The sequence below is a fragment of the Acomys minous genome, assembly GCF_964271855.1.
Source record: "Acomys minous genome assembly, chromosome: 7".
NCBI lineage: Eukaryota > Metazoa > Chordata > Mammalia > Rodentia > Muridae > Acomys > Acomys minous.
The window spans coordinates 45,247,750-45,274,480 of record NC_140488.1 but is presented as its reverse complement, the minus strand read 5'-3'; the positions used below and the strand labels follow the sequence as shown (position 1 = coordinate 45,274,480).

The 26,731-nt window shown below is 39.1% G+C and overlaps 1 protein-coding gene across 1 annotated transcript in view; it reads right to left on the bottom strand.

Annotated features, from left to right (window-relative positions):
* Positions 1–26,731, bottom strand: part of MORC4 (MORC family CW-type zinc finger 4) — a 59,508-nt gene that overhangs the window by 24,516 nt on the left and 8,261 nt on the right. Inside the window, exons 4-10 of the mRNA XM_084789944.1 lie at positions 21,397–21,614; positions 20,312–20,459; positions 17,182–17,314; positions 16,535–16,663; positions 14,101–14,220; positions 12,487–12,587; positions 2,090–2,183 (exon numbers count right to left, since the gene is read on the bottom strand). Of these exons, the coding sequence (XP_084646070.1) occupies positions 2,090–2,183; positions 12,487–12,587; positions 14,101–14,220; positions 16,535–16,663; positions 17,182–17,314; positions 20,312–20,459; positions 21,397–21,614 (943 nt within the window). The remainder of the gene's footprint in view (positions 1–2,089; positions 2,184–12,486; positions 12,588–14,100; positions 14,221–16,534; positions 16,664–17,181; positions 17,315–20,311; positions 20,460–21,396; positions 21,615–26,731) is intronic.

The window sequence follows — 26,731 nt, the reverse complement described above, 5'->3', positions numbered from 1 at the left end:
CACCACATAAAAACTGTCTTCTGTTTATATTGCTTCAACCACACTTTTATTAGGTTGATATTCCCAATGGTCCATCATATAAGGCAATATAATTTGATTAAATTTCCGAACTATAAATGATGGCGCCAACAAGTGGTTGGAATTACTACGATAAAGGCATTCAGAGTTGAATTCTTCAGTGCACACCCACCCCCATCACTTCCAGAAATTTCTAACCCAATCACTTAGAGATTAAAGTGAATTCATTTCCCTGTATGACGGTGTGGCGCATATGTGATAGAAGGTATAAATAATGTGAAAAGTTGTATTGGAGAGCGCAGAGGTAGATGAAAAGACACAAGGCGGAGAGAGGCATCTCAGACCCATTTTAGTGCCAAGGTGGGTTTTGCGTATGCTGCATTTTACTGCTCTTTCACTTGATTATTCAATAAAGTGGTTCTTTTTATCAATTCTTTCAGTAATTTTTCATTGTTTTAAATTCTGCTTTTTTATTACTAGTTATAAAAGTAACGCTATCCTATTATAGAAAGGCAGAAAATAGAGAAATACATAAAGAAGAAAAACAAAAGGTACTTGTGCCACTCAAATACAATGTCCTCTTTTTAAAAACATCTATTTAATCATTTTTTTTTGCCACAATTTTGGACCTCCCTATTACTCCAGACTTGTAACCTTGAAGCTCTAAGCTCGGGCCTGACCTCTGCCAGGGCCCATACACGGCAGTTTCAGCAGAGGTGGAAGTAGGAGGAAAGGTGGGGTTGGCTCTGGATTTAGATGTGTTTGCCCAGAAGAAGGCCTTGCAGGAAGATGCCTGTAGTATTCCTGAGGACAAGAATACCAAGAGGCAGCAACTCTCTGCTATGGGCTATGAACCCATGGTGGATCATCCTTCAAACCAGGCAGAAAGAAGGGGTTTAGAACTTCTGTCTGTAACAAATAGGAAGCTGAAAGAGCTGTACTGTCTTGCTAATGAGCGTAGCTTCAGGGGCCTGCTTGCTTCCTTTGAACCTTGGTTCTGCTGTGTTCTACTTGCTTACACCTGTGCAAAAGATGGAAGATTGGGATGTCCTGGGCTTTCTATCAGTATGTTCCAGACTTTTGTATATTATTAAATAAATCATTGCATGGAAGACGCTAAAACAATGCATGGAATTTAAGTAAATACTCAGTAAACAGGCTTTTATCAAAATTCTGCTGCTAGTTTTCACATGGTCTAGCAATATACAAACATCTGTCTCACTACATTCATCATTGCTAATTTGAAAGGCAAAATGGCATCTGACTTTTAATTCAAAGTTTTGGCACAATCTGGAGGATAAACACAAGCTGACGTCTTTGAAGAAGGTAGAAACATACAGAGCATTTGGATTGCATTTGAAACCAAATTTTGTATCATACACGGATCTAGTAATTTCCACTTTAAAAAAAGTAGAAGCCCCACCCCACTCACATGAGTAGGGTAGTGTAAAGTATCTACCACTTTAATCTTTAACTAGATGGTGTTATAACTAACTCTATGTACGCTGCTATGCAGTCCGCCTTCCGTGCTGATCTTTTCTCCTTACCTAGTAAGGCACAGATTGAGTAACTTCTACCTTTTCTCTACTACGTTTTGTCCCCTATTTCTGCTCTGAAATATCAGTTCAGTCCCAATAATATTTAGCAAGAACAAAGAGGAAGCAAGTTTGTCAGCATGTCTGAACCTCTATCTACTCTATGCCATGTACAGTTCTAAAAGCACCCAAAGAGGTGATGTCACTCACTCACTCACTCACCAAAGTGCACTCGGCTATGAAGAAGCAGGTCTAGACTCCCCTCCCAGGAGTGTCAGGTTTCAGTGGCCACAACCCTCCACTACATTACGGTCTCTCCTAAACTGACAGCATTAATCCATTCACATTTATGATCCAAAGCACAGAAGTTTTCAAATAGAATGAAGAGGTAAAATAATGTAATCAGTACCCGTTCTCTCTTACGTTAGTAAAACCCTCTGATGAAAAAAACACTTATTTGATCCTTGTTCCTCCCATTTGATGGAAGGACATTATCCTTAATGTTTTCATAGTCTATACTTTATGACTTGTGGTACTAGCCTGTATGTAGATAAGATCCCAACGTTCCCTTGAGATGTTTTTTCCTTCCAATAAGCATTGAGCTTCTCGGCAAGGGCATTCATTGTCAACCTGAAAGGAAGTGCAAGAAATATGTCAAAGTTTAGCACTTGAATGAGTTTTAATCTCTCAGAAGCTCCCATTTAACAGAATCCAGCAATTTCAGATAGTTGGCATAGTTTTGAATGCCTATATATGGTAGGAGAGGAGGTCCCCTTCTGTCAGAGGTCTAGGGGAGGGGAATAGGGTAGAAAAGGGAGGAAGGGCGGGAATGGGAAGATACAAGCAAGGGGATAACATTCGAGGGATGTAATATGAATAAATTATAATAAATTAAAATTTAAAAATAAAAAAATCTGAAAAATACAATTTAAAAAACTACCATGGGGACAGCTGCCTTTAAAAAGTCCTATAATAAAACTGTAATGAAAGACATAATAGAAAAAAAGTATCATAATATTAACATCATAATTGTTGGTAGTCACTCTGGTTGTGATGTTAGAATGGTTATAAGACCCCAAAATGTAGAAGAGCCTAGATTTTTTTCAAGGCCCACAGAGTCATGAAATGAGTAAGTTGTCATTAGAGACTGTGACAGAGCAACACTTCAGAACAAGAACAGAGATCAATACTGATTAATTATTAAACTTTGAGATGACAATAAGTACCTAATCAGAATCAAATAGACAACGTAGAGGATCATACACAAAACCTTAGCTATTAAAAAACCCAATCACCTGGGTGGCGGTGGCGCATGCCTTTAATCCAGAGGCAGTCAGATTGCTGTGAGTTCGAGGCCAGCCTGGTCTACAAAGTGAGTCCAAGACAGCCAAGGCTACACAGAGAAACCCTATCTTGAAAAACTGAAAAGATTACCACCTGTATTGTCCTTGGATGGTGCCTTAGTTTGAGCAGGACCCCTGGGCCCAAATCTGCCTACCATAATGTTCTACTTGTCGGTTTCTAGGACCCTCTGGATCCTTCTACTTTGCTATTCTCCCATGCTTCTCTCATCCAGAGTCTCAATGGGATGCCCTCCCCTCTTTCCCAGTTTCCTGGTAAGTGAAGGCTTTCATGGGACATGCCCCTTGGGCTAGTATGCAGATATAAGTGAGTATATACCATTTGAGTCTTTCTGCTTCTGGCTTAACTCACTCATTATGATCATTTCTAGCTCAATCCATTTGTGTACAAATTTCGGGAATTCCTTGTTTTTAATAGCTGAGTAGTATTGCATAATGTATATGTACCACAGTTTCTTTATCCATTCTTCTATTGATGGACACTTAGGTTGTTTCCATGATCTGGCTATTATGAATAAGGCTGCTATGAACACTTTAAACCCCTACCCAGATCTAGCCAATGGACAGAACACTCTCCACAGTAGAGTGGAGAATGGGATATGACTTTCTCACATACTCTGGTGCCTCACCTTTGACCATGTCCCCTGGAGGGGGAGACCTGGTGGCACTCAGAGGAAGGACAGCAGGTTACCAAGAAGAGACTTGATACCCTATTAGCATATACAGGGGGAGGTAATCCCCCTCAGGAACAGTCATAGGGGAGGGGAATAAGGGAAAAATGGGAGGGAGGGAAGAATGGGAGGATACAAGGGATGGGATAACCATTGAGATGTAACAAGAATAAATTAATAAAAAATGAAAAAAACTACAAAGCACAAAAAATATGGAGGGGAAAGGGTGAAAGAGGGAGAGGGGGGAAAGGGAAGATACAAGTGAGAGGACAACAATCTAGATGTAATCTGAATAAATTATTTAAAATTTTTAAATTATTTTAAAACACATATTTTAATAAAGCACTTCCTTTAAAAAAAACAAAAAAAGAAAAAACAAAAAACAAACAAAAAACCAAAACCAAACAAACAAACAAAAAACAATCAAATCTTCACTGTCTCTGTCTTTCTTTCTAGTTCCCTTGCATGAAAACACTAATCATATACGAAAAACGTCCCTTCAACATTTCCTAGGACACTGGTATTAGATGCTGGATTTGAGTTTGCTCTCTCTCTCTCGCCTAATGAATAATTCCTATTAAATTCTATCCCTCAGGATTACAACTTAATGCAAATGTACACATACCTGGAACACTATAAACTGGAGAAATTTCAAACCTCTCTTTACCCTCAGGATCATTATTATTCAGTATTTTTTTAGTAGGCTGCTTCCTTTACCACCTGACTCATTTTAAATTAGATTCTCACTACATACACCAGATTAGAATAATCAGAGACAAGTTCCTGTATTAACTCATCCCTCGCCTACTATCAGTGCTCCTATCTCTCTGTTAACAGCCTTTCCCCAAGTCCCAGACACAGAACTGTGCTTTGTTTCCCCTTCAAAGTCTACTCAATAAAGACAATTTGATGGGCTCCCAGGAAGGTAAATAGATATGTGGAATCAGTCTACCTACCTAGATAGCAGCTGCACTTGCAGAAGCTGCATGATCACAGAGAAACTGTGCTTGTAGGAAAAATGGTGGCTTTGGCATTTTACTGCACAGCTGCTATAGGATGTAGTCCAGTTAACATTTAAGCATCAATATTTTGGAACACGTAGATGGTAAATTGTGGATAATTTTGGTCCATTTCTGTTCTTAGAATAGTAGCTATACATTCTCCACCTCTAGCTCCAGGACAGAGAATCCTGCATGTGTCTCACAAGCCACTTATAAGGACCATGACAGGAAAAAAAGGATGTTATTCCTCAAGGATACAGATCTGTGCTCTCATTGCTACCATCTGTGATCTCACAATGGACAAGTGGCCTTTTTTGTTATATTTCTCCATGATTACAAGCTTCTCCTCTAAGGCATTCAAAGTGATGAAACTTTATTCACCTCTTTGTATCTTTCTTTTTCCTATTCAGGGAGCCAGACATTAAAAATGAAGATATTCAAAAGGACACACACTCATACACATACATGTATATATGCATGCATGAATACACATATAACTTATGGATATACATTAGAAAGCTACTATGAATTTCCAGAGGAAGATACAGGTTTAGAAAACGAGTGAGAAAATCTTATGTTTACACTCTCCCTGATACAGAGATAGCTTACAGCAAACCACACCACTAACATCAAACAAATATACAAAAATAACACAGCAAATCCTAGGATGGGGGGGAAATCTCATTTCCAGAAGTTATCATGTTATAAATTCTAAAATTATAAAAAATCACAAGGCATACAAAAATATGAAAATATGGTATGATAAAAATGAAATGCCAAGAAATTGTCTGTGAGAAAGTTCTGGCTAAAACATGTTCAAATAGGGGCTGGAGAGATGGCTCAGCAGTTAAGAGCGTTGTCTGCTCTTCCAGAGCTCCTGAGTTCAATTCCCAGCAACCACATGGTGGCTCACAGCCATCTATAATGAGATCTGGTGCCCTCTTCTGGTGGGCAGGTGGACATGTAGATGGGGTATTCATATACACAATAAATAAATCTTAAAAAAAAAAAAAGATGCTCAATAACCTAAGGGGAAGGGAGTCAAGAAACAATTTTTTGAATAAAATGGAAATGTCAATAAAGAGACAGGAAAACTAAAAAAAGAAAGAAAAAGAAGAGAAACTGAAATAAAATGTAGAACTGAAAAGAATAGCTGAAATGAATAATTCACTAGATGGATTCACAAGCAGGAGAGAGAGAAGAATCAGGGAGCTTAAAGATGTTACTGAAATTGAGGATTTAGGGACTGGAAACAGAGCCTGAAGGGTTTGCTTGGCACCATCAGTGACATTGTAGATGTCTGAAATTAAAAGAAGGAGGCAAAGACAAGTTAAATGTAACCTCTAGGATGATCATCTAGGATAGCTAGATGAAGCATACAAAAGGTAACAAGAAAAGAATGTAAACACTCCACTATAAAACATCACCTAAACAGAAAACACAGCAATGTAGGAAATGAGAGAAGCTATAAAGCCAATTGCCAAATGACAGATGTCTTCTCTTACTTGAAGTGAAAATGGATTCAACAATTCGCAAATACATGATGTGACACAGAGAACACAGGGCCTTCGAGATGGTTCCGTGGGTAAAGGTGCTTGCCATCAAGCTTCGTGACCTGAGCCTGCCCATGTGCACACGTACACGCATACACACATATCCAAACACAAAAATTTCAATAAAAAGATGGCATATTATGGTGTCTGAGTGCCAGAGCACTAATATAAAAATACCTAAATATGAGGTGTTGCTTTGCAACTGAAGTTTGGCAGCCTGGGACATTTTGGAGGATCAGAATTTCAAGGTCATCTTTAGGTACATAGCAATCTTGAGGCTACATGAGACCCTGTCTGAAAACAGAAGAAGAAAAGAAAAGAAAAGAAAAGAAAGACTTTTTGAAAAAGTTTGAAGGTTTTAGACAGTGCAGTGTCTAAAATTGCACTGAACAGACTGTTAATGTATGGGTGGATGTTCCTTAAAGCGCTGAGGGCTTAGGAGGAAATGGAGAAGCATGGTAGAGAAAATTAAGATTTCCTTAAAGAATGCTTAAATCATCGTAAACAGAGTTAGAAACACAAACCTTAAAGATACTGCCAGTCAAGAGTCAGGAGAAATGAGCAGCACATTACTGGAAAATCTGAAATATGATCCTCACTTCATAGTCAGAGAAAGCTTAGCAGAAACATGCCTTGTAGTTCCCTGGAAAGTAGAGCTTGTAAATGATGAATTTGGACATTTGGCTGAGGAGATCTCCAGATAAGCTGAAATTGTGTCCTCTGGCTGCTCATGTAAAACACGGGAAAGAAACGGGAACGTAAAAGAACTGATCATCGGAAAGCCACCAGAATTTGACAATCTGGAAAATTCTCAGTCAAAAGCAAAAAGGATGTTAAACTTGCATGTTAGGAACACGAGCTCTGTGAATGAAGAGTGGGGTGGGAAAGTCATTTGTGACTCTTTCAGTAAGATCAAAAGGTCAAAATATTCGAGCACATATAAGGCTCTTTGGGAATTTTAAGCACGTGACGCGCAGACCTTCACAGGCATCTCAGCCGAAGCCAAGAAGAGAAATAAAATTATCTAGGGAAGATCAGTCAAGAGCCCTTGGTAAGTAGAATGAATATTCATTGCATTCACGGAAGACCTATAAGGGGTTTGAGATGGCAGGAGCATGGACACTTTCTGCTCGGATTGATCAGAATAAATGTGGGAGAATATATAATGAAGGAATTCTACTGGACTGTTAAAAACAGGTGACACACACAATGAGCAGGTTGTAATTAGGAACACAGATGTATACACATGTACACGCACACGCATGCGCGCGCGCGCACACACACACACACACACACACACACACACACACACACACACACACACACACACACGGAACAGTGACTAATGAAAAAGAGGCCATGAATTTGAAACGGAGTAAGGATGGGTATATGTAAATGATGTAATCATATTAGCATCACAAAAAAGTGCTTAAAAATTCTAGTGAAGATAAAAGTTGTTGAAACAACTCTGCTGTAAAAATAAACTAGTCTTCATGAACAGATAATTTTGAGGCTTGAACCATAAGCCCAGAAGGCAGCATTTCAATAATGGAGGGGGCAGTATTGCAAGCCCCAGAAAAGTATGCCTAGTCTTTGGATATTTAATGGGATTTGCCTAGCTAGATTTATGAAATTGCTTGGTAAGTAACTTTTTTTCCTGTTCAGTTTAAACCTTACTTGGCAAAGCACTTTTATATAACTGGTATCCTGTGGTTCTCACGCTATTATATTTTATCAGTAGTCTCTCTCTCTCTCTCTCTCTCTCTCTCTCTCTCTCTCTCTCTCTCTCTCTCTGTGTGTGTGTGTGTGTGTGTGTGTGTGTGTGTGTTATACTCAGAAAAATGTGATTTGAACACAAAATATGAGACTTCCGAGCTGATGACATTTAGCTAAGACTCTAGACAGTGATGTTTTTGATGACACTGGGATGGGACAGGGCAATCACTTTTTAATGTGAGAAACAAATCTTGAAGCACCAGGGGACAGACTGCTAAACTAATAGTCTCCCAAAGATGTCTAGGTCCCAATGCCTGAAATCCGTGAATATCTGCAGTGACACACTAAGAGGCAGTTCCTGCTACTCCTCAGCTGACCTGAAGGTAGCAAGGCGATTCCAAAGGATCCAATGGAAACCAGAGGCCTTTAAGTGTGGAAGAGTGAGGCAGAGGAGGCAGAATCGTAGGAGGAAATGTGACTGGGGAAGCCACTTTACTGGAATGATGCAACGTGAGGAGGATGCAGCTCATCACTGCTGACTTTGAAGTTAGAGAAGAGGGCCTTGGGCCAAGGAATGCTGGCAGCCTCGAAAGTTGGACAAGAAAAGGAACTGGATTCTCCCCTAGAGCCTCCAGAAAGGCAGACAGCCTGCCAACACCTTGATTTTAGCCCAGTGAGTTCTGAGTCAGACGTCTAGCCTCCAGGACTCTAATGCAGTCAATTAGTGTTGTTTTAAGCCACTAAATTTATGGCAAATTGTTACAACAATAGAAGAGGCTTTCTGTTGTTTATAGGCAGAACTTGAGTATCATTGTTCTCCCATAGAATATAAACTATTGCCTGGTTCTTCTGAATCCACTAGGCATAACTTGACACATGGTTCAGAAATACGGGTTCTAAGAAAGTGATGTGCAAATTATAACCTGGAAGGTAATATATATATATATGTGTGTATATATATATATATATATACACACACACACATACATAGATACATACACTTTCACACTATGACAGAATTGAAAATTTGGATAAGAGTCTGTGTGGCCTACAAAGGTCTTCTCTCTGGCTCCTAAAAAAAAATATTTGCAATCTCTGCTCTAGGATCTGGCCCTCCATTATCCATTTCATTTGATTTCTCTTCACTCCAATACATCACTTTATCTCCATTTCCCCTTCGGAGTTCTTGTCAGTACCATAGCTCATGCCACAACTGCATACCAGAATTCCCTCCCTTTTCTACATCTTGTATCCTTTAAAAATGTTTTTGATTATGTATTTTATACATATGGATATTTTCTCTACGTGCATGTGTGCCTTGTGCCCATAGAGGCCAGAAGTTGGGCATTGGATTAGCGGGAGTAGAAGTTACAGGCAATTTTGAGCCACCGTGTGGGTGCTAGGAATTGAATCTGGGTCAACTGGAAGAGCAACCACCAGTGTTCTTAACCGCCAAGGTATCTCCCTCCTACTCAAATGTTGTATCTTTTAAGGAATACACTTTTTGTGTCTTTGCATCTTGTTTGTGTGTTTTTCTTTGAGACATAGTTTCTGTGTGTAGCCCTGGCTGTCCTGGGATTCCCTCTATAGGCCAGGCTGGCCTCGAACTCAGAGTTCTATTTAAGGAATATCGTAATTCATGTCATCTACCTAAAACTTTCCATATTTATCTCATCAGGGCATTTTTTTCTGTATAGTGCCAAAAAGATTTCAATCGATCTATTAGCCATTTTACTGCTATTTAATTGTTTTCAGATGTGTGATAATCTATTATTACAAATAGAATGCAAAGTCTTAAAGTAAGTGACTCTGCAATTCTTTAGAAGATTCTACAAAACCTGTTCACTGTGTTATGTGTTAGTGACTTGTTCGGTTAATATGCTTTGGTTGCATATTTTAAAGGTTGACTCTAAAAATGTTTTAAGCTTGAGCCATGACATTTGCAGCTAAAGTCTAATATCCACAGATTGTTCATAGTGATATATTACAGATGAATTATTTGTAGCTATTCTGGTAGTATAATGGCTTGTATCTCTTTTATTATTTGTACTTTTGGCTATGTAATAATCACAAGAGGATTTTGTGACAGCAAACAAGGTTCACCAATCCTCTCAAATTTCCATTTTTGAGAGGGACAAATGGAAAGGAGGGTCTTGCTATGTAGATAAGGCTGCCTAAGAATTCATTATATAGCCTTGGATGGCCTGGAATTCACAATCCCATTGCCACAGCCCCTGGGTGCTGGGATTAGAGGTCTATGCCCCCATATCTGGTTTCAAATTCACATATTGTTTAATAACAATATAACCTTTTTGCATGAAGTTTACCTAAAGGGCAATAGGGCTGAGGATATAGCTCAATAGTAGTTAGTGCTTGCATATGCAAGTACTTAGGCCCAGTCCCCAGCATAAAAATATAAGGGCATGGGGTGTTGTGCTTCATACTTACCATCCTAGCACTTGTGAGATGTAAGCAGGAAGTACAAGAATTCAAAACTACCTTCAGCTACATAGTGAGTTTGAGGCAAGTGGGAAGTAAGTGAGATCCTGTCTTTTAAAAAATCATGGAGCCAGAGAGGCAAAGTTGTGGTTAAGTGCAGTTACTGTCCTGAAAGAAGCACCCACATTCAGTTCCCAGCACCCACACAGCAGCTCACAACAGTCTGTAACTTCAGTCCCAGGGCATTTGATGTCCTCTTCTGCCATCTGCCAACAGCAGGCACAGATGTGGTACACATATGCACATGCAGGAAAAATACTCATACACATAAAATACAAGTAGATATTTTAAAAAGTGATGACAATGGTGCCTGAACTGGGTGATGATTTGCAAATTTACTATGCACAAGACTCTATGTAAGTTAGTGTTGTCATTCTGTTTTTAGTAAAATATATAGATCAATTAAACTACATGTTCATAGAATGCCTTTATTTGGACCCTCTACAATTACCTCAAATTCATCATACCCAAACTATGAGTCACAAATCAAAGGTCTAATGTATCCAAAAGAAAGAAACATAGATTTTCTCATGGTGGTATGTTGGCAGTGATACTATGGAAACTTGTTAAATCATTTTTAATATGTAACACTTAGGTTTCACAAATATTGAGGTAATTATTCCAAATTCACCACTTTTGCTCAAAAGAAAGACTATTTGGTTCCATTAAACCAATGTCATTTCTAAGCGTTCATATTTAGGGGACAACTCTTGGTCAGAGGTCTTCATTATGGGTCAGACTCACATTTAAATGATTAATTTACTTGGATCCAGAGCACCCCACTGCTATCATCACTGTTAAGCCTGAGTGACTCAGGCCCAATTATGCAGAAATTAATTTGGGATTGCCATTCAAATAGCTATCTCGTTTCGAATCCTACATCTCAGTTTGTATGGTTTCACATAAGCAACTGAAGGAACATTTAATTCATTTTGTTATAGCTTGGAGCACACAAAAAAGAAAATTTTCTGAGAGATTATTTTTTTCCTCCCACTCTTAGAAAAAAATATTACTGGGATTTTAAATAAAATGATACCACATGTTCTCACATCTTCTCTTTTTTGATATCCTAAGAATACTATCATTTTGTGCCATTGCCTATATTTTCATTTGCTTAGAAACCCTCCCCCTATTATTTCACCTAGAAAACATCAACTTTCCTTGAAGTTTGAGCTCAAATATAATCTGTTTTGGGAAGTTTTCCTTGATTTTCTTTAGTCATATTTAAAGACTCTCCTCAGCTTAGCAGTAGTGGTGCACACTTTTAATCCAAGCATTTGGAAGGCAGAGGCAGGCCTATCACTGAATTTGAAGCCAGCTTGATCTACAGAGTGAGCTACAGAAAAGCCAGGGCATCACAGAGAAGCCTTATTTCAAAAGCAATAAGGGGTAAGGGAGGAAGGATATGGGGAAGAGGGAGGAAAGGATGGAGGGAGCTATGTTTGGAATGTACAATGAATAAATTAATTAATTAAAAAATATCCTGAAAAATCAGTCAATAAATAAAGATTCTCCTCATTTTCCATATACACATTCCTTATTTTAGATGTATATATCTTTCATAGTTTCATTACCACACTTTTCTTACCAACTAAGGACTATAATTTCGCATCCTATGTCCTTTGTCTAAGACATAAGAAGTATCAAATCCTGGGCCTCAATCATGCTATCACTGAGCTGTATCCTAAACCCCAGCCCCATTTTCAACCTGATTTTAACAACTCCTTTCTTCAGTTCCTAACATATCCCTATTGGTTTCACCTCGCTGTCAAGTTCCTTTCTGACTCTTAGCTATGTGTCTGCCTTAGAAACTTCTACGAGAGTACATCTTCCTTGTTGTTCTGACATTTCCAAAAGTATCCACTGGCTGCAAGAAAATTTAAGGGGCAAATTTCAATTTCTCTCACCAAAACATGCCCAGTAACTTCTGACTCATTTGCTTCAAGATGAAAAACAAGGTCCTTCGCGTTACCAGAAATATTTTACCAAAATACTTCTATGTTCTGTAACTTCTAAAGGTAAATTAAAAAGAGCAAAATCATCTCCAGTCGTGGAAGATGTTATCTGAAGTAATTCTGAGTTACCTTCTCTATCTGGCTTTTAACTCACACAGAGCAGAGCGAGTGACTCACCGGTATTCTTTGCTGTACTCAAAGTCTTGTTTGTTGTAGGCAGGTTTTAGGAAATTGCACTCAATGACTCCAATTACTCCCACACCTTCTTCACCAGTTGGCTTAGAAAAAAAAATGTTAATTTCAACACATTATTATTGACGGCCTAGAGGCACTTCCTTTTGATTCCAAAAAAATAATGGAAAAGGTTACATAGTATTCACGGGGAAGGCAACACCATGGAGCACTAGAGGAGCACTTAGACAGAAACTGACAAGTTCTAGAGCAGAGATGGTTTTTTTTTCTCACATTTTTGTTGAAAAAAAATCTATTTTTTTTCCACATAATTTATCCCGATTATGGTTTCCTCTCCTTTACTCCAGTTCTTCCTCCCCTCCCGTCAGGATCCACCCTGTTCTGTCTCTCAGACGGTTCAGTGAATCAGCTCTGGTACTTCATGCTCACAACTCCATCTCCACGTGTTTTTATATCCTGGGATTGCCAAAAGATTCACTGGAATCAAGGCTTTACACTGCTAAAAAGCAAAATTATATCCTAACGTTCTGCAGAACCGAAGTGAAACCTCATTTGAAAAGTAGAGGTGCAATGTAGTCACCACACTGAACCTTAAAACATGAGCATTTCCACACACGGAGGCCCCCAAGCAACTACCAGAGTTGGACGTGAAGTGTGAGAGATTTGGGGGGAGGGTATTTATTTTTTTTAGGTTTTCAAGACAGGGTTTCTCTGTGTAGCCTTGGCTGTCCTGGACTTGCTTGGTAGACCAGGCTGGCCTCGAACTCACAGAGAGATGCAACTGCCTCTGCTTCCCCGAGTGCGGGGATTACAGGTGGGCATGGCACCACCCACCGTGCTTGGTGATATGGGCAGGATTAAACTTGCTCTACTCTGTACCAGAATCAAGGAGTAATTAAACGGACACCCAACTAGAGGCTGTTTCAAAAGATGATATAACAGGAAAAGCCAAGATTGTCACATGGTTAGCGATCCTGGGTCTTACATAACTGTCCTATAATGTACAAAGCAGCCTGCCTTTCACTGTACTTTAGTCATCTAAACAAAAAGGTGGCTTGTGGAAATTAAATGATGATGTAAACATCACAGATAATGGCAACATTTGTATAGCTTGTCTTATGGAGTATTGCATGTCATTTATCATACTTAACATCTTTCAACCCTTTAAGCTGAAAGAGAGATAAAGAAGACATTGTTTCTGCTTTACTAGCAGAGACATGGAACCTCAAAGGAATTGATTTGCCCAGGAAAACCCAGGGCACAAATGTTGGTTTTCAACCACTAAATTTTATGAAGCTTCTAATATGCCTTTATTGTCTCCACAAGTCAGAGCGATTTTATACACTAATTAGCTAATACACATGATGAGGCTGGTATGACTAAACTCTAGCCCTTATGAACAGACAGATAGATACCTAGTTACTAGGTGAGAAATTATCTTTTTGTCCACACAGGACACCTCACCTATTGATACATGCTTTCAGTATCTGAATCTAACAAATGTCAGGAGATGGGGCTGGAAATCATTAATGATTTGAGATCTCTCTTCTCAATCATGGCAGGCCTCCATGACAAAGACAAGACATATGAAGCACTCACCTTTAACTGGCAGCCCACCTTCTCAAAGGCCTTAATAAGGCGGTTGTTATGATACATCATAACTCCAAACTGGTTATGATATTTGCAAGAGAATCCAAACGTGATTCTCACTTGCTTACTCTGAAAAGAAAATCATTAAGGAGACAAAACACCAGAGGATTCAGGAGAAAAAATATAAAGCATTATATTATAGATGTGGGGAAAAAACCACACCAGACGTCATTGCATGTGAATTGACATTTAGAAGGAATTTAAAAACAGGAACATTCTCTTGCTCTGCTTTTTTTGGTGATGGTGAGACAAGGTCTCTCTGTGTAGCCTTGGCTGTCCTGTACCTCACTTTGCAGACCAGGCTGGCCTCGAACTCACAGAGATCCACCTACCTCTGCCTCCCTGAGTGCTGGGATCAAAGGCGTGTTCCACCACAGATTGCTCTGTTTTTTGGCTGCTACAAAGTACGCTAGCTACTCTGCTCCACTATCTCTTTCTTGAACAGTGGACTGAACTTCTGAAATCATGAGTGAAAGTAAATCTTTCTTACCTTAGTTTCTCTCACTAACTGCCACAGATATTAAAAAAAAAAAAAAGCTTACACAGCATCTGTCAATGACAAGCAGTGTACATCAGTACCGTGTGCTGAATGGGTCAAGTGCCACGGGAAACATGACCCAATTGGTAAACTTAGTCCACTAATATTTGACTCAGATCATATAAAGTTACTTGGGTTCTAGGACTCAAGGGAAACTTCAAATAGGACCTATTTCCAAAAGAGGAAAGAAAGAAGACAAAAGTTTCCCGAATCAATCCAAACTCGCACACCATAAAGTTGACATTTTAAAGGTAATAACTGGCAAATATTTTTGTTCTGTACACTTTTAAAGTAGGAAGCAATGGGCTGAGAGTACATTGTGGGAGGAACTGCATCCAATTTGTATGAAGCGCACAGACAGGTGTGAAGAGGCTTTTCAGTCGATGACTAAGGAATAAATAAATCAGGATCTATTACTTTGTTCTGCAGTCATCCTGGCAAAATATATTCTAGTATTGGAGGTTTCATTTTAGTCACACCAACAGTGGCTCTGTTTAACTAGAACTGTAATATGAGAAGGTAACTGGATTAATTGGAAGTGGGGCTGTGATAAATAGAAAATGAACGTATTGAAGTTGGTCTGATATAGACCCACAAAAGTAAGAAGCCAGAGTCAGGAAAGGAACATGTCCTAAAACAGGAGTTAGAAAACCCGTCCTTAGAGGGGTCCTACTAAACACACACACACTAAGATATTAACCTACAGATGGTGAAGATGTAAAGAATTTTCTCACTTGTTAGCTCTGACTCTAAGTTGGGCTTGTTTGGGGCTTTAAAAGCAAATTGCCTAGTAGAGAAGGTATGTGTATCCAAAAAGAAAAAACTCCACTGTGAGGAATAACTACACCATTCATTGTAAACAAGCAATTTCTAATTGGGTCACTAAATTTTTTTTAAAAAAGAAGACAAAGTAAGTAATACCTTTGATTTTTTTAAAAAAAATGCAGAGAACATGTCTCCTAGGTCCAATAATTGTATTCGTGGCTACTATAAAATTTAAAAAAGCATTTTTCATAAATACCTGAGTTCTCAAGCCTTCTGAAGGCTAAATTTTCCCTCAGAATGCCACCAGAGAAGATGGTTAATTAGCACAGTGCATCTTCAGATTGTCCCTGGTATCTGAAATCCACTTCGAGTGCAATGAAGTATAGAAAATGAGCAAGTGCTCTTCTGGGTGCCTGTCATTCCTAGACGTTCCCGGGAAATTCATGTAGAGCTTCTTAATGATCCATCTCCGCCTAGAAATACCTTTAATTTCCACTCACTAATTCACATGCCAGTCTAAATCTGCACCAAACACAACATAAACTCTAAGAATAACAACCCTAGCTAAAATTTTATTTTAATCAATATAAATATGGCAGAATTCCAGTATAAATAACATGTAATGTGGATCTCTATGGATGAGAGTCTCAAATCTGGCTGCTCACTGGCATATGCTCACTGAGGACTTAAAAATGAATGTTTCTAATAAAAAAATATTTCAAACCCAGGTGTGGCAGAATGTAATTGTAATCTTGGCACTCAGGAGGGTGAGGCAGGAGGAGCCACCTCAAGTTTAAGGCTAGCCTACACTAAAGAGTGAGTTCCAGATTGTGTGGGCTACTGTGGGCGGCCCTGTCTCAAGATAAATAAATAAGCAAATCAATATTAGACTTTTAAAATCTAATGAGGCACAGTCTTCAAACACACATGACTTTCACTTTGTGATAAAACTGGCGCCGACACTGAAGAAATTCTTCCTTCAAGGGTCTAATACAGTGGACGTCTTAGCACACCATTTTGAATGGGAACAAGACAAAAAATTTAACCCCCAAATGAAGCCGTCAGCTGCATGTAGGATACTGTGGAGGTAGGTTTATATAGGTCATATTCTACACTGGCCAGGCTCTTGGCAATCATCTGGGTGGTCACCTTCTTTTGCCGCAGAAAAATCTTCATCCGGGGTTTCATATATAGAATACTACAAAATGCCTATGGATACATGAAAGGAAAGTTGTTAAGTATATTGCCAAGTCTACAGATATCTTCCCCCAAAATATCAGTAGCCAGGTGAGCCAAGGCTTGGCCAAGGTTTGGCTCTATTTCTATACCTGTTAGAATATTTCAACTACCATTCTGAAATGGAAGTAGCTATCTTTTTTTTTAAAGATTTATTTATTATTATTATGTATACAGTGTTCTGTCTGCATGTACACCTGCAGGCCAGAAGAGGGCATCAGATCTCATTATAGATGGTTGTGAGCCACCATGTGGTTTGCTGGGAATTGAACTCGGGACTTTTGGAAGAGCAGGCAGTGCTCTTAACCACTGAGCCATCTCTCCAGCCCCAGAAGTAGCTATCTTAACTCAACTGCTTAAGAGTAGATGGTGAAAGGGGATCTGGGAAGAGAACTATGTCCACACAACTGTGCCTCAATTCTGCTCTATGATGTTTTCACATTACAGGAAACTGGACACCCCACTGGTGAAGGCAGATGATTCCTACTCACCCTTAGGGAATACTCTGTCTCCGGCAGCCCTGAGGTAACACCACCAGTCTCTTTTTCTTCAACTTCGAAGTCAGACACCAGGATATCAAATTGATCTGTATCAAAGTCCAGCTCAGACTTCCCATCTTTGTTTCTGAATGAAAGAGGTAAGTATCAATCTAAGAAGACCTGGCTCCTCTAGGGGTGGGGGTGGGGCTTGCATCAGGAACCCAACAGAAATGACATATAAGCCAACACTCAGGTATATGCTCCTTTTCCTGACTAGCACTCCAAAGGAACTACGGAGCATGTAATTCGAGGACCATGCAATATTTAAGTTGTTTCTAGTCTAAATCAATCTACCATGTTTTTTCATAGTTTTGGTGATACCAGGTTCATAAGGAAAGACAAAAGGAACGTGGGAAATCTGTGATCTGATGAGTCAAATGGACGTCAGCTATTCTCAAAGCAAGATCTTAACCAGCAACTTTCTGAGTGCTGCTAGACAAATTACGACACATCACTTTTCCCAACAGAATAAATGGTTGAATCCAAATCAACTTCTGCTGATATCAGCAACAGAATATGGACAAATTAGATACCAAGATTTCCCAGGAGCCATTCCTATGCCCCGCCTCCAAAACGGAGAGTCTCACTATGTATCCCAGACTGACCTAGAACTCAGTATATAGACCAGGCTGGCCTGAAACTCAGAGAAATCACCTGCCTCTGTCTGGCCTAGCACGAGTTCTTAACTGGATAAAAAGTCTCACACACACACACACACACACAGAGAGAGAGAGAGAGAGAGAGAGAGAGAGAGAGAGAGAGAGAGAGAGGAAGAGAGAGAGAGTGAGCTTAGAACAGCATTTATTTTCTAGCCCTCTGCAATATGGAATTATTATATAGATATAATAATACTGATATCTCTTTCATAAAGACCTTATTCTCAGTCTTTTTGGCTACTTAGCTTTGGTCCTTCTAAGACCATGAGCAAGCTCATTAGCCAATATCAGGGGGGAAAACAAAGAATCACATTTGCTCCTGGAAGAAAATCTTTACATTTGTTATTTAAAAGATGTGTCACGGGCTGGAGAGATGGCTCAGAGGTTAAAAGCACTGACTGCTCTTCCTAGAAGTCCTGAGTTCAATTCCCAGCAACCACATTGTGGCTCACAACCATTTATAAGGTGATCTGATACCCTTTTCTAGTATGCAGATGTACATGCAGGCAGAGTGCTATATGCATAATAATAAATAAATAAAAATTTAAAAAATGGGTCATACTTCTCTACTCTTCCTCTCTGCCTCTGCCTCTGTCCCCTGTCCCTTTCTCTCTGGGACACTCCTGCCCCTTTCTCTCTTTCCTTCTCTCCCCATGCTCATTTGATAAATCTCATGTAATGTAAAAAAATTAAAAATGGGTCACAGAGACAATCTATATCAGAGCAATAGTTTCCCAAATTTGTTCAATGGAACAGTAGTCCTTGGAGATACTCTTAAACAAGAAAAAGACAAAATAAAATTGAGACAGAATTCTTAGCCTGGAGAACCACCTCAAGCTCTAATGCTAACCTTATTCATACTTCAGGCTCAAGTTCAGAGCAGCTAGGTAACAGGACCACTGTAGCATGTTGCCTGTGTAAAGTTTGCACCATGGTAAAAGTGTGTTCTAGATTTTTCAGGATGATTGTCATTCTTACTGTCTTGGTGCACACTAATACAAACCTTTTGAGGAAAGTCCCTATCTTCCCTGCCCCATCACCTTATCCATCCAAGAAAAGAAGGGAAACATTTTTAAAATGTTGATAAACTAATACTATATGGCTCTCTTAAATATTAGCAGAGGAGGCAGGCGTGGTGGCACACACCAGTAATGCCATCAGTCAGGGAGGCAGAAGCAGGCGTATCTCTGTGTGTTCAAGGCCAGCCTGTCTACAAAGTGAGTCCAGGACAGCCAGGATTACACAGAGAAACCCTCCTTGAAAAAAAACCCCAAACCAAACCAATACAAAACAAAAATTAGCACAGGCATGTGACTGAGAAGTCTTTCAACAACATAACATAGTAAGCTTTGGGGCAGCTCTTCTCAACATCATTTGACAACACATGCTTTTAAGTATAAGTGAGAAGCCATGCATGAAGGAAGATGTCTGCTTAATATGTGTAAATCACTGGAACTACCACTGAAAAGTGGTACCTGGTTATACAAATTATGTCACTAAGGTTTTCCCAGGGCATATGAGCCCTCCTTACTTTTCATTTTTAATTGTAATTTATAATCCAGTATTCTTTTCATATACATATTTCACTCAGCTAAGAAATTAGAAAAGGACGTCTGTCGGTGGAGGCACACACCTTATGAGACAGAAGCAGAACTCTATGAGTTCGAAACTAGCCTGGTCTACAGAATGAGTTCCCAGTTAGCCAGGGCCACATAGAGAAACCCTGTGTCCAAAAACAAAAACAAACAAACAAAAAACAGAAAAAAGATGAACATATTCATGGGTTGTTCTATTAAACAGACAAGTAATCCTGTGCCATATTAAGTTTTTAGAGTTTCTTTTTTTAAGCTCTAATACACTCTTAAATGTATCCTATTTTCCATGCCAAAATTAAAAGATACTTCATAAACCTTCTCTTGATTGTTGTATTGGCTTTAAAGTTGGGATCTTAATTCAGTTTCATTATAGTTAAAACCGATCCGCTTCAAAGACTTTTGTCTATTTCAAACTACTCTAAAGGCATGAATACAGAATTTAGTTTTAAACTATCATGTGTATTTCTCTATAATCTTTCTTATAATTCATTTAAACTGGCCCATGTATAAAATAGCTATCATCTGCCAATCTTAAAGCAATGTTGATAAGAATGACTGGGATTGTAAAGGATTCTAAGGCTATCAAAATAATGCTGCATTGTGTCATTATGATCACTTATGGCTACAGCCTCTTGTTAGGCATCTTTTCACCTTCTATGCCACCATTTTAGCAATGAGAAGCACTATTTCAGCAGAGTCAAGAAAGTTCCAGAGATGTATGCAAAACAATAAAAGTCAGTATTTATCAGTTGACTCTAGAAAATAATAATAAACTGTACTTTGTCATACTACATTGGCGTATTAAAATTTAACGCCCTTGTCATCCAGTACCTCCGGATATTCCAAATGAGAACACGGGTGCCTTTTTTTCCTGGGATGGCATCGAACTGAGATAGCAGGTCTTTTTCACTGTTGAAAATTGAGTAGTTCAAGATGGCTTCTAGGCTGGGCAAAGAATCTTCAGTAACAATCATTTTTTGTAAAAAAGAAATCAGTCAAAGAAAATGAATAGCTTATGAGGATGATATCAAGAAGTAAGAATCATAGTGAAACTCACTGGGTTATAAAAAAGGACAAAAATAAAAAAATAAAAAGGACCAGCTGAGAAGAGGAAGAGGATCAGTGGGAGGGGCCAAGGGAGGGTGGGGTAAATATAGTCCAAACACATTATATACATGAGAAAGTGATAATGAGACACATTATTAAGCAGTTGTGTAAATTAATAAATACTAATAAAGAGTGTCTTTGGGATTGCACGGAGACACAAAATCTACACACAAAGAACGGACATTACTGCTACAGAAAAAAAGTGGAAAATTGAAAAAAGCTGTTTATTCACACATCGAAATCAGTTATACTTGCAGAATATAGCTGCAAAGATTCAAAGTATACAAGGAAGTGCTTCATTAAAAAAAAAGATTAAAGGCCAAAATTTTAAACTATCTGGAAGCAGTAAGTTCAATTTTCCCCTGCTATATTTCTCCCATCAGAAATGGGAGTCCACGCAGGCATATAGAAATGAACCATTCTGTTAGCTGATAAGCTGGTAAATAGGACATTTATAGGAGCATAAACACAAATGCAGTTAGACTTTAGGGGGCAAACGCTCTGAAAACTCCCATGGAACATTGGCTAGCAAAATGATACTTTCATAAATCAAGCTGTAACAATGAAAATTAGAATACAGGGGGAAAAAAAACGTTTCAATTGCTGCTAATGGTGCACTATTTTTTTTAAAAAAATTAATAGAGGGCCATTTCATTTATGTTTGAGACATGTGAATAACCCTTTAAATATAAAAGTTTATTTGAAATATAAAATATCATGTAACAGCTGGATGTGACCTGAAGAAGAGGTTCTACCAAAGCAGTCAGACTGATATGTAACCAATTTCTCTCCATTGCTAGGAAGGATATTGTTTTGCTGGCTGAATGGGACAATTGGTACAATAACTGCCTGGGCCTGAATACATTCCAGGTAGGACTGTGACAGAAGTCCAACGGCGAGAGTACTCCCATTCTTGGTGAAGACAAGAGCATCCTTTCCTAGCCGCATGGAACCTGACTTGAAACCATTGCCAAAGACTCCAATGGGGCACTGGCTCTTCTTTATTACTTTATCTGTAAAGCCAAAGCTGAAATGATAGAGAAAGAAGAAAAAAAAAAAGAAGTGAGAAAGGTCAAAAGCATCCTATCGTACCTCACAGAGAGAATGCTTGGCTTATACGTGTAGAATAGCAACAAGTAGTTTGCTCACTCTTTTTTGGTACTTTCAGGCAAAAACATAGGAAATTACGATTGGGCTATGAGAGCAATTTTCCAGTGCGACTTGTTTCTACTTAAATACTAAATAGTTCTAGATGCCAGCGTCCCACTTTGTAAATGCAGCGCTCCTTCTGGCTAACAGAACAGTAGGAGCCAAGGTAGGCCTTGTGCAGCTGCTTTTCCTGTTTAGATAAATCATCCCTGACTGTTATTAGTTGGGGCTATATGAAAGGAGCAGTTACCTAGAGAGGGTCATAAAAGCACAGTACTTGGACTAAGCACCTTCTCCTCTGGTCCCATCACCCTCTAAACATCTAAAAGAGATCAGTTATCTTGACAATTCCAACACCCCATCCAAAGGATAGCCCTTCCAGTTCTAGGCCTCTGTTCCAACTGCTGGGACAGTTCACTGGAATATGGCCAAGGGATAAAAATAGGTAGTTCTGCCTGTGAATATCTGCAAACAGCTGCAGTATAAAGTCTCTCTTGTTCTATTAAAGGCCTCTCACTGAGTCACCTCAGGAAACTCGGCAGCCCCTTGTCATCAGCTTACTCTGCGCGTCAGAATCCTTCTCTTCCTTATGTCTTCCATTTAAATACTCAGATACACACCCAAACAACAGTGTCTAAGATTTAGACATGCGATGTCTACAAAATGATCTTCCTCTTGTATCTCCTGCCACCCATAGTAACTACTTTTGAAGATCGGATGTCTCCAGATTGCCCAATTTCACAATGATGTAGAGCCATTAGTTTAAGATTGATTGAGCCCCTATGAGTTAAGCATTATGCTAAGCACTGGAGACACAAATGTTAAAAAAAAAAACTGGTGTGATTCTTGCCCTCATAACTGATAGTAGACAAAATTCATTAGAGACTAACCACTTCTCCAATATCCGTGAGAGACAGACTGTCTCCATATAGCACAACTGAGCAGGTTGGCTCTGTCCTTACTCCTTCCAGTGGGGGAAGTGGTTCAACTACCTGTTTCCCATGTCCAGAAAACTGTGGTTTTGTGTTTACTACCCAATAAAGGGGACCAGCTTTCAAACGGCCTGCTATATAACGTTATGTTATAATGCACTGATGTTCTCTATCTAGGTCTCTGTGCACCTTACAAATAAATCTAATAGGAGAGGAAAACAAGTGTCAGGAAAATTGTGGTCCTCTGAAAAGAGAAGAACACTGAGTTAGTGTTATGTTTGGGCCTTAATGATTCCAGGAAGGAAAGCACATAATAAATTGGTATGGTTCTGATAGTCTCATTCCTCTTGTAGAAGAGCTGTCTGGAAAAGGCAAGGTCATTAGGAAGGTAAAGTTACAGTCTATGTAAAGTACATTAGTTATAAAGTAATGTCCAATCTTTAATTTAAAATGACTCCAGGATTCATTCTGAGAACCGGTGTGTACTGTTCCTTCTCTATACTACAAAGAAGAGTTAGCTACCTCTAAAATTCAGGGCTCTTCCTAAACAGGCCTGTTACCTGCCACATGAAATAAATTTGTATGGCCATTTGGATTTATTTTTTTCCTAATACCACAAAAAAAGTTTCTAATCAGGTAGTCAAGGCAAAGTGGCACAACAGGCAGCCTGCCGATCTCTTATTTTCTAGTCTCTTCTACCATTTGTCAGCTATTTTCCCCTTCATGTGTAGAAATCTCCTTGAATTAGTAACTTTAAGGAGATCAAATATTGATAAGAGTTGAAAAGGTAAGTAATAAGGCAGGGTCAAAACCAGGATGGAAAAGGATAAAAGCAAGGAGAAGAGAGAGGGCAGCTCTACGCTTTCTTCTTTTATCACTAAGTCTTTTATTTTCACCAAAGGTCCCATGTTAAGTATTCTATTTAGCCAGGCGTGGTGGTGCACACCTGTAATCTCAGCACTCAGGGAGGCAGAGGCGGGCGGATCTCTGTGAGTTTGAGGCCAGCCTGGTCTACAAAGCGAGTCCAGGACGGCCAGGGCTACACAGGGAAACCCTGTCTGGGAAAAAAGTATTCTATTTAACTGTGAATACCAAAAGCATTTACAATATTTAATGACAGAAATACGTAACTCAAATAATTTCCAAAGAGCAATCTTAGCTTAGGTGGCTCATCTTCACTAAGGCAATCTCATCCTATCCTCTTTTGTAACAAATAATATTATTTATATCCTAGGGACTTGGAGACCGGCACTTTTCATGGAATATAAGAACATAGCAACTTCCTCTTGAATACCCTTAAGATGTCAGGAATCTACAGTCCAGAGAGATAAATTTAAATTAGGATAAACCTTAGCAAAAATCCACGGTAATACAGGAGCAAGCATTTGCACGTCCATTTCCTAGACACAGTGGTGAAGTAACATGAACTATAAGTGACTGAAAGACTGACAAGCCTACGGTTACTCTCCAGCTGCTGTTTTGGAACAGCCCTACTACCGTATGTCATCCTGAGCAGAGGCAGCAAAGGCCTTCTTCAGTCTGCACCCCTATACTTTTAATCCTTGATCTTTCAAAGAGGCTTTTCACCTTGCGGGAAAGGCCACCCTATGGGCCAGATACATAGCCAGATTCACATACTATCCAAGAAGCCAAAAAAAAAAAAAAAAAAAAGGACAGTAGCCCTTAAAGAAACTGAAGGAAGGGTTTCCTTTGATTTAGTTTTGTTTTTCCCCTTCAGCGCTGGGGGGTTAAACCCAGGGCCTTGCACATGACAGGCAAGTATGCCATTACGCAGAGGAACTACCTATTCAGCCTTTTGTTTAATTTTCATGGGATTCTGTGTTTATGAAAAGAAAATGCCCCTTCAGTTATACGCCCTAGTTTATCAGCCTGGAAACAGGAAGAGTAGCATAATGAGTCACGAAAACAGGCACAGGATACCAATAAATGCTAGAGGTCAAACAGAGCGGCCATAGGCTTGACAGTTTGTATACTTTACACAATGGCTTCTGTCATTTTTTCCAAATACAAAAATAAGTATGCCAAAAAATAAACAGAAAAATGATTTACACAATAACTATCTTCAAAACTACCTCTGAAGTTTAGAGTGGTTTTTCTTTTTTTCAAAAATTGTGATGGGCTAGGGCTATAGAGACCAGTTAGAACAGTACCGGCTAGTTGTATGCAAGGCACGACTAGAAAAATAATTGTGGGAAGTAGAGTCCTGAACTGGATGTTAGGATTGGACTAAATTATCTCCTTTAATAAATCTCTTATAATAAATAAATTATATCTTTTAGCTGATATACAATCACAAGTAAAATCCAGTATATACACTAACTTAGGTACTGATTAACACAGTTTTCTAAGTTTTAAATATAAAGACCAAGTGTTCTGGGAAAAGTAGTAAGAAATATATTTGGTGTTTCTGCCTACTTTGGCTTCTTTTGAGAGGGAACATATTTTGAATGGATGACACTGATCCTTCATATTTTGCCTAAATCTCATTTTGTGAGCCATCAAGTTGTCATAGTAGACAAAGTACTTTCACCAAGCCTGGTGGCCTGAGTTCAATCCCCAGCACACACATGATGGGGGGAAAGAACAAAAATTATGTTTGTCTAGCTTACCAGTAGATTTGAAATACGGTTTTGCTATTCATTCATTCATTCATTCATTCATTCATTCATAACTTGCTGAATGAATGAATTTTGAACAGAAGTTGTTGTGATTATTCTTAAAATTAAAAAAGATTTTATTTTTATTTTATGTAAATAGGTGTTTTGCCTGTGTGCATGGCTGTGCATCAAATGCATGCAGGGCTCACAGAGGCCAGAAGAAAGTGTCAGGTCCCCTGAAACTGTAGTGACAGACAGTTGTGAGCTACCATGTGGATGCTGGAAATTGAATCCAAGTCCTCTAAAAGAGCAACCAGTGCTCTTAAACACTGGACCATCTCTCGAGCCCCTGCAATTATTTTAAAATCCATCCTCTTCTTCCCTTCTATCTTATAACTATATCAATTTTCATATAGATGGTTGCACAGAAAAAAAGGAAGGTGTTTGAATTTGCTGGGCCTCCCCTGTGATACCCATGTAAGTGGGATAAGGTGTTGTGGGAGAAAGTCAGGAAGGTGATCACTAGGACCTATGGAGATGCTTCGGTGAGTAAACTGATGTGTAAGCAAGAGGACTTGAGTTCAGGTCTCCAGTACCCACATAAAAACCTGCACTTGACAGAGCATGCCCATAATCACATCACTGGGGATGTGGGAACAGAAGGCTATCTGGGGATGCCCGGCAAGCTAGTCTACCTGAAGGTAAATTTCAGGTTCAAGGAGAGGTACTGTCAGGGGGAAAAAGTGTGGAGAGTAATTGAGGAAGACATCTGACATCAACCATTGGCTTCCACACATGGACATGTACGTGCACACAGATACACAAACATGTACATACACATAAACACGTACAAAAACAGGTTGCCAGGTGACCAGCAATTTTAGGGGAATTAGACAAAAATATATATATCTCTAGCCTATCTAAACTATCTTCCTTGTAGTATGCACTATTTATTTTAGGGAATAAAACTGGTGCTGTGGATTTGAGAATCAAACAATCTCTCTACAATCATCCCATACCGGATATATTTTCTCTTATTTCTAGAGGTTTCCCTCAAGGTTTTCTTTATTCTGCAGGTTTTGGTAGAGCCTCATAGCCCGGAGAATCCTAGCATTATCAATCTTCCTAGCTTTTTTGCCCAAGTGCTGGCAGTACAAGCATCTACTACCATACCTGGCTGTAATTCCAAAGGACCTGGGTTCAACTCCCATGCCCGAATGAAAGCTCACAGCTGTTTTTAAGTCCAGCTCCAGGGGATCTGACATATATACATGTAGGCAAAACACCCATGCACATAAAGTATTTTCTTAAAAGAGAGACTAAGGTAAAAGATACACAGACTGCTGAGTAGAAAAACAGAACCATTTACTCTGACCACATTTTATTTTTGTTTCTTTGAAAGATCAAAGGAAGTTCCCTATAAAGAGCCACTAATGCATAAACCG